Source organism: Lepidochelys kempii, chromosome 1, assembly GCF_965140265.1.
Source record: "Lepidochelys kempii isolate rLepKem1 chromosome 1, rLepKem1.hap2, whole genome shotgun sequence".
Taxonomy (NCBI): domain Eukaryota; kingdom Metazoa; phylum Chordata; order Testudines; family Cheloniidae; genus Lepidochelys; species Lepidochelys kempii.
The window spans coordinates 270690382-270700090 of NC_133256.1; the positions used below are offsets into that span (position 1 = coordinate 270690382).

Sequence of the window (9709 nt, forward strand, 5' to 3'; positions counted from 1 at the left end):
GTATTTCACATTAGCTTTTCTCTTAAAACATTTTTGTCATTACATTATCTTTGAACGTGGCTAATTTCCCTGAAATCAAATGGTTACTTTGAGTTTGCACTTAAAAAGGAAGACAATGTGAGAAGCATGTATCTGTGCTCTGGATAGCATAATGGATGGAAAACACTTGTTTAAAACAAATTAGAAACAAAACACTTTATTGGTCCAATAATTATTTAAAAAAGAGCTCACAGCAGGAGGCACAAAGTCTAGTCTAGCAGACTACATAATCTCTGTAGAAGAGCATGTAAAATACCTTTGTTAAAGAAGAGGTCAAATACATCATCTAATTCTTATAGAACTAAAAATATATTTGATTTAAAAGTTCTTATCAAGTGGTTTTACTATCTGTTTCTCCTAAACAAGTATTCGTAGCTTTAAATGGCATTCGTGCATCTGGTTTTCATCAGAATCAAATAAAAGACTTCCGTAGGACCAGATGGCACTGGTTTTAATTCTTTTTGCCCTAATTTAGGTATTCTGAAAATGAAATACGATGTAAGCAAACTTTATATATAAAGTATCACTTCACATAATATTGTGAACAAAGATGCATTTTATATTACCCATTTCATCTAGATCAAACCTGTCCAGTTTTAAAAATCTGAGCACAGACCTAGTGAAAGTGTCCTTAGTACTGCTACTGCTTGATGTTAGAGTCAGGATTTCCTGTCTTTTTGTATCTAGGTGCTGAGGTGCCTTAGTTATTTTAGGGGTTAAAAGTTGTAGGCACTGATGCATATATATTAGGCTGTATTCATAAAACACAGCGTGTAGCCTGAGTCAAACTATTACAGTCTAACCACAGTGACCAATAGAAAGAGAAGAGCCAAGAAAGCTGAGGTAAGCTAGATTCTGAAGCACTGTCAAGTTAGAAAGAATAGATAAGGTGTAAATGGTAATGTATCAGGGGATGTTGGTGTGTATTTTAGGATTTATATGCTAATAATTGTCCGGAGGACAGGATCCAACAAATTGCTAGCAGCCAAAGCTTTGCACAGTAGAGTGATTTCTAACAGGCTTCAGATATCTGCAGTAACTTGACTAACAAGGTAAATTATTTTAATTACTTTTTAAAATATTTTAAGGCTATAGATATTTTTGTAATAGGGGGATAACATTTCAATGTGTAAATCAACTATGACATTCCCTAGAAATCTTTTGTTTGTCCTCTTTGGAATTCTTCCAAATATCCAGCAATTTCTGAGGCTAGCAGATCTGTGGGAATACTGCACTTGCTGCTTCCAGCAATAATAAATATAATAAAATAATAATAATAATAATGGAATAGCAATAAATGATCACCTTCTACACACAAATAATAGAACCCTTAAGTTTACTCTTGCATCAGTGACAAAGATATTCTTTCAATCTAAATTATATTTTTGCCAAAGTAACTTTTTTGTATTTCACCACAAATTTGTGCTGCTGATCTTTTGTCCTTATATTCCAAAAATGCTATCCAATCATTGCCAAAAATCAGAAAATACAGCAGATCCTATGAGGCATTGTTACTATGCTACACAAAAATTATCTGTAGGAACAAATTATCAGTGATTATGTCTCTTTCATTGTCTAATAGTGGAAAGCATCAAACTCAGAATGGAATTGGATACAAAACAAGTGAATTTGTATATTGCATGGAACAGGATAAATCCTTATAATGGACCTATTCTTTAAGTAATTTACCAGGAGGTGAAGGGTGGAAAGGGGAGTTAAAGAAGAAAAACTGTAACTTGGGGTAGGGGAGAGGGAGGGGAATGGGTTATTCAAAAAGATTTCTTCAGGCTTTTTTGGAACATGCCAAACAGCTGTTAAAATACTTTGATCTTTCTTTTGTGTGTGATGAGAAAATCTGATCCAAATGCCTTTAATAATTTAGGAGTGAAAGAAGTAGGAACATATGGCTACTTTCAAGGAGGCTCACAGTAGAGTACAGCTCATTTGCAGCTGTCTTTACTGTGATGCTGTGTGTAACCTCTAGTTTATATGAAGTGGTTCTACATAGGAAACATTATGTGATGCTACAAATAAATATTTTCAGATCTATAGGAATCATTGTTTTAATGAGTAGTATTTCTAGATTCTTGGAATGATCACCCAATGTGAAATCTAACTTGAATCAGGAATATATTGTGCCAAGGTGAAAATCTGTACTATTTGACATCTTTAATATTACTGCCAATTTTTCCCTCGTATACATAGTGATCTCATAAAGCACAGAAATTGGCCCTTTATAAAGAAAAAATAATATTGTTTCAGAAATAAGTTTAAAATAGCTAGTGTGCTGTTAAAGAGTATAATTATTTATATTTGGCTGAAATATATGATTTGGTATAGGCTATTATTTTGATAGAGATAGCTAATTGCTTTTCTTCCTTTGTAAGGCAAACAATGACTGTAAAAGTCTATCCCAGCCTTCTGATATTATTCCTGACCAATACTGTGTGGACTCGGAATGTGAGACAAGTCTATGATGTGATGGATCCAGAGGATTGGTCTCTCTTCACCTTTGAGTGTCCACAAGAATGCTTCTGTCCTCCCAGCTTCCCCAATGCTTTATACTGTGATAACAAGGGACTTAAAGAAATACCTGCAATCCCAGCAAGAATCTGGTATCTCTATCTGCAGAACAACCTGATTGAAACAATTTCTGAGAAGCCTTTTGTGAATGCCACTCATCTGAAATGGGTAAATTTAAACAAGAATAAAATCACCAGCAATGGAATTGAAGAAGGTGTGCTCAGCAAACTGAAGCATCTGCTTTACTTGTTTCTTGAAGATAATGAGTTGGAAGAGGTGCCTGCTCCATTACCGACAAGCTTAGAGCAACTGAGACTGGCTAGAAACAAAATCTCCAGGATCCCTGAAGGGGTCTTTAGGAACTTGGAAAACCTTACAATGCTAGATCTGCATCATAACAAGCTGTTGGATAGTGCTCTCCAGAGTGACACTTTCCAGGGGCTCAACAATCTCATGCAACTCAACATAGCAAAAAACTCCCTCAAGAAAATGCCACTAAGCATTCCAGCTAATACAATGCAGCTGTTTTTAGACAACAACTCTATTGAAGTGATCCCAGAGAACTACTTTAGTGCAATACCCAAAGTGACTTTCCTTAGACTGAACTACAATAAATTATCTGATGATGGCATCCCCCCAAATGTGTTTAATGTTTCATCTATTCTAGACCTACAGCTGTCCCACAACCAACTCACTAAAATTCCACCTTTCAGTGCTCATCTTGAGCATCTTCACCTTGATCACAACAGGATCAAAAGTAAGTGTATATTGTCAGTGTGGGATCACACCAAGGATTACAATCCTATTAAATATCTCTTCACCAAAAAAAAAAAAAAAAAAAGCAGCACTTCGCTGTCTGATTATGCACAAGAATGGCTATTTTCTTAAATTCAGGAGTCTTTGAACTGGTTAATTCCTTTAATTTCCTGAGAGGTTTAAAACATATTTTATATCATCAGTCTTGACAGTATTATAATCAACATGCAAAGAAAACAAGAAAAAATACTTCTTTAAAGTAAAAAAGACTCAAGAATATGCTATAAAGAACATTCTTGCAAGAATAATGAATAAGATGATCCATTGGGCCAATTCCTAAGATTTAGACTCGACAATATGCCGACAGAATATGTGCACACACATGATATTGTATGTACAAAATCTGCATTTGTACACACAGAGCATTTGGCATGCAAATCATATAAATGAACGTATTAAAGTGTACCTGGGCACTCACTTTCCCAGGTAAGCAGGTAATTAGCCGTTTTATGCAATCAAATGCAGAAGTTTACATACAAGGGTTAAGATTTTCAAAATAAATGAGTTGCTGAGCATCCAATAGCTCCCACTAAGATTAATGAAAGCTGCTGGGTGCCCAGCACTTCTGAAAATCTGCCCACTTATTCAGATACCTGAATATGCAATCAGGAGTCTAGCTTCAAGCACCAATTGTTTAGTAACTGTGGCCCTGATCTCTGTTTATGTGAATAATGACATATTAGGAGCTGAATTTTGAAAATCTGATTTGGTCTTCTCCAGCTTTTGGATTATGTGAGCTAAATCCTGCGATCTTGACTCCGTCCTTTTTCATGAAAAACTTCCACTGACTTCACAAAAGTTTTGTCTGAGTCAAGATTTTAGGATTTTGCTCCCTTGATCTATTTAATGTTTTCATATTGTATAAATAATTAACACCATATTTCATTCCCAAGACAATTTAAGTTTATCATCATATCATCATGCTGGTTGCAACAACCTACTTCCAGCATCCATTCAGACATACTTAGGATCTGAGGAGCACTTATGCCATCAAGGTTTCCCAACCAAAAAGTCATGCAAAACTAAAATTACCTCACTTAATATCATGCAATTAACTTTTTTGCACCATTTGTGCTATGAAAACCAAAAAGTGATCACTTAGTAATAGCTCTTCACAAAAGAAACTAAACAAATAAAAGCCAACACATGTTGACTCATTCATACTTTGGTCTGACATATTATACAATTCATTTTCTAACCTTCCTGTCACCACTGAAATTCTCTCACAAATGAATTAGTCCTTATTACTACGTGATGTCACATCTCACAAGTGTATCAAAATTAACAGCTTGATTTCTGGGAATGAGAGGATTTAGTAACCGGTGCACATTTAACTTAAGATTAATCTGATTATTAACAATCTGTTTGATTAAATACTATTTCACTGCCTGTACGTACAAAGTCAAATGTATAAACTTTTATATGAGTGTGTTAGTTTTGCATAGTTTGATGCCATTTAAGTGGACTATAAGAAAAATGAAATTTAATTAGTACTCATGTCATGTGTCATTACTAATCAGATTCACTGCTCACTGTTTGCAAAGGGATTTATCTTAATCTTTCCACTGCTGGACTTCAGGTGCACACTTTATCTGCTGTCATTTTAAATGGACACAATTGAAATAAGTAGAATGTGAGCAGTTATGTATCTGGTGTAATAGGTAGCAGTGAAGTCTTTAAATAGCAGCCATGTTATCTTTTATTTAAAAGCAAAAAAGATCAAAAGGTTAAATTTCAAGAGTGCCTAAGTGATTTAAGAGCTTAAGAACCACTTACAAAAGAGACATACCCCCTAAGGGCCCAGATCAAACGTATTTAGGTGCTTTACTCTCACTAGCGTTAATCACCTAAATAACTTTGAGGATCTGGGCTTTAGGAACCTAAATCCCAATAACTTGTAATGAGACAGGCTCCTAATTCAGTTATAAAATTTTTGTATTCAGTTTGAAATTTTTACACTTAACCTTCATGTTATTGAAGTTTGGAAGATTAATCAGTTAAATATATTCTAATCCAATGTTACTTCACCATTAAGATTATAAACAGTAACATTAATTACAATAGAAGACCAGTACCAAATCAAAAGCAGTTAATACATGAGACAAACATGTGAACATTTTACTACTGCTGCTCAAGATGCAAGTGACACAAACATTCTACTACACTAGACGCTCGTTCGCTATCTAACATCTCAGAAGACTTTTAGGATCAAAGGTCAAAAGACAAAAGAATGTAATTTTGTCTGGCAGAAGTGATGGGAATTGACATCAGATCAGGCTATGGATCAGTTTTCCCACTTACAGAAGATAAGTGATTAGTTTAAAGAGGTGCTGACAGAAAAATAAGTTCTAAAGCTTGGATATAGTTTTGTATCAAGAGATTCCAAAGTAAGTTAGCTTTTTCATATACAGAATTATTCCTCTTCTTTACTCAAGAGATAACTGAATATCCTCACATGCTTGCCAGTACTGTAGTGTCTTAGGTAGATGGCTTACAATAAAAGTAAGAGGATCTGTAGGTGCTCAGACTCCAATATCACTTTTTATGGAATTTGCTTGCTTATTGTTTATTTACTTTATTGTTACACGCAAATGCCCCAGACACCGTCTGAGCCCATTTGCTAAGAACTGTATAAACATAGGATGACATAGGGTGAAATCTTGGGGTTAAATTGGAGAAATCAGTATTGGAATAAGAGAGGAGGGGGGTCGAGGGATAGAAACACAGAAGAGAACGACAGTGGCCAGGAAGAGTGGTTGGAGAGGTGAGAGAAAATCTCTCTCACAAAAAACAAAAACAAGATCCTCTGCAGCTGCTGGCCTATGAGTGTTCAGCAGGCCGGTCTTTTTATGCGTCAGTGGAGGCTATTTCCTATTCCAAGGGAATACTTCTCCCAGGGTACTGGCTCCATATTCCCAGTTTAGACATTACACAGTTTCTCAAGACTACCATCCACATAGGCAGATGGCCATGTATGACAATCAGGAAAATGTCAATACAAGCACCAGGGACTGGCTTTTCCTTAAGAATTCTTCAGCCAGGTCAGAATTTTAAAGGGGTCAAGTAGACTGAAGACATTACTTTTCCAACTCATTGATGTTGCTTCTCCTGGGCTGGAAACTCTATTCCAGAGCTCTGCCAGGAAAGAGGAAGGGGTATATGAGCATAAAGATTTCACTCTTTTATCCCACTCTAAAAACTCAGTGAGGATGGGAGTCCCTACAACAGCATGAGGGAAAGTGGGGAGACATTTTCACCTTATTGGTATCTAGGGGCAGGTGATATTGATTAGAGATGGGACTTGGGAGATCCTAGTAGGGGAGGTATGAAAGATGCCCTCAAACCAGGCAGCGATCAGTTCTTTTTACGTGGTCTGTAGTCTGGCATTTTTTGTTCTTTTGTTGCCGTGTCCTAGGGTTTGAGTAGTTAATATGGTCTTTGAAGCTCAATGCAGAAAGATAAACTTTGAAGGCATGGTGGAGCATTTTTTGTTTCTTATTTTGCAACCATTCTGTCTTGTATCTACACTGCCCTGTGTCACTAGCCTGAAAGGACAGATATTTTCTGCTTGACAGAGCTCATTCAACATCACGCCTTTTAGTAAAGGCTTTCATAATGAAATATCACTCTAGGTCTTCCAGTTTCTTAGCCTGAAACATAAATAAGCTTTATAGAAAGTCAACGGCTTTTTTATACAAATGAAGTAAATTGATTGCAAGACATACACAGAGCAATAATATATATTATCATATATAATTCTTATAGGTAAGGGTTGGCTTTCAATACCCACTTTTCTGAATATAATTATAAATAAATAAATATGAATAGATTTTTCACATCTGTAGCACTTTTCTTCCATGAATACTGAGAGCTTTATGGGCATTAAAGAAACTTCATAACATTCCTGTGAGGTAGGCCAGTGTTGGGGTATATAGTGAAGGAATCAGATCTTGGCCAACTTAATGTATTTATCTAGCTCTCATGAGAGATTCATATTCTTCAAGATAAAAACCTTCATAAAAAAAAAGGGTTTCTGGCCCTTTGTGTTGTGAAGATAAAGTCCGAATACCAGCTGATGTTACAGATGGCATTTTGGATACAGCTGTTCAGGAAATCATTTTTTTCCCTTTAAAAATACTGACAAAAACTAAAGTTGTTTTCATCAAAACTTATTTTCATAAAAAAATTTCATTGACAATTTTGAGGCTTTCATCAAAAACCAGAAATGCCTCAAATCAAAAATATTTCAGGTTTTTTGTTGCCAAAAATCAGAAACTTTAAAAAAAGATTTAAACAGAAAAATGTTGCCCTGGGCTGCTTAGAGAGTGTACTTGTTTCCCTGCTACAAGAGGCTTCCTCAAGCTCTTTTCGAGGGGCGTACAGTAGCCAGCAGCAGCCTCAGGTACTCAGGCTAGTAACTGACTGCCACAATTTGGCCCAATGAGTTTAGCGCCCTTGATACATACATATATAAAAAAAATCACTTCAGCCATCATTAATCTGAAGCCATTTATAAGCTGAAACAGAGCACCTGCTGAAAATCACTTACAATAGTTCAAGACAAGACGTATAGAATACTTTACCCAGCTGAAACTGCAGATAGAATTTAACAGGGAAGATTTAAAGAAGGTAACACCCCTAATTTTAATTAAAATAATGTGATTTGAGCCACAATTTCAAATCTTTGTCTGAAATAAAACGAGATACTCTATCTATTGCTTATATATAACTGCAGTTATTACGTGTAAAATAGGAATGGTAGCACCCCAGTGCATCAGTGATGTGAAATTTGATGAAGTCATTGTTCAGCAGGATAGGAGAACTGGGGAACTTATATAGTAACATTCTAGAAAGGACCCTTGTAAAAGGAGTTCCTCTGATCAATATTCTTAGCCTTTGAATGTCAAATAGAATGAATTGGACAATGCTTTTTTTACTGCTGCTAATGTGCAGACACTCAAATTGGGATTTTCAGCAGCGCTCAGTATTAGCCTAACTCTGCGCTCATTGAAGTCCTATGCGAGCAAAGTTAGGCCAACACTGAGTATTTTTGAAAATTTCACTTTAGCAGTTAAATGTCTTACTCTTCCAGCTGTCCAAAATATATTCATACATTCTGGTACCTCTCTAGAAGGTAAATTGATAGTAATCATGACAAGTCATTTACATTTATGTTTATATTGTCATTTAATCATGACAAGTCAGAATGAATTTGATTATACTATCTTAGCACACTTACTCTTTTTGAACTGAAATTATGACTAATTCAATACTTTACAGTATTGAAAAGAACAGCTAAACACTGTATAAATATTGTTAAAATGCACTTTAAAAAGTTAATCTCCTTGCACCTTTTTCATACAAATTAAATAACATAGTTTATTTGTATTTATAGGTGTCAATGTCACTCTTATGTGTCCCACCTCCATTGCCATAGAAGATCATAGTTCCTATGGTAATATGCCACATCTCCGCTATCTCCGCCTGGATGGAAATGAAATTCAGCCTCCTATCCCATTGGACATCATGATATGTTTCCGGCTTCTTCAAGCTGTTGTTATTTGAAAATATCTCACTATCACATTTGGATTTACAGAGTTTAAGAAGCAAGTTTTGCTGGCATGAAACTTGTTCTAATTCATAAATCAATCAATAATTTTTCCTTTTACTCTAAATTCCTACTTGCTTGTATCATTTTATATTTGCAAATATTTCTCTTCCTTCAGAAAAGAGGTTCCCAAATCTATATGCAATGTGGTTTTTTAAAAAATTCCTAATGCAAATAATGTATTTTTAATGTTCCTACAGTCCCTGTGCAAGTTCGTCTACTCTTCGCCTATCTTGTTAAATTCTACATTAAGTATGAATTCCACTAAGGGCATTTTTAGGTCAAATTATAGTTTCCTTACACTCTATTATAATGCACAGATTTATGAATTCAGGTACACTTGGTCTGATATGTATTATAAAATAATCAAGTACTATACTGCTATTAGTTATCATACCTTACATTCTCCTTTCTTAAAATTGGCACTGCTGTAAGTGACAGTGAACAGCCTTTCATAGTCTGAATAAACTACACCAATTTCTTGTTTGTTTGTTTTCTTTACAGATTGAAGTCTTCTAGTGATACTTCCTTAGCTGCATAGGCATGACATTTATTAGACTCTGGGTACCATAGCACTTCTAGGGGTACCACATACATTGAACTATGCATATATAGAACTGGACTACAAAAATATGAGATGTGAAATGCAGTGTTCTGAACTCAAAACCATGGATAAGGAAATCCAGGCTGAAATCCCTGACTCCATTGAACCTTTTGCCATTG

At 35.3% G+C, this 9709-nt stretch overlaps 1 protein-coding gene across 1 annotated transcript; it reads left to right on the plus strand.

Annotated features, from left to right (window-relative positions):
* Positions 1–1042: 1042 nt before the first annotated feature.
* KERA (keratocan) lies at positions 1043–8943 on the plus strand. The gene is made up of 3 exons (XM_073331055.1): positions 1043–1091; positions 2427–3319; positions 8774–8943. The coding sequence occupies exons 2-3, from the start codon at positions 2434–2436 to the stop codon at positions 8941–8943; spliced, it is 1056 nt and encodes a 351-aa protein (XP_073187156.1). The 5' UTR covers positions 1043–1091; positions 2427–2433.
* Positions 8944–9709: the final 766 nt, after the last annotated feature.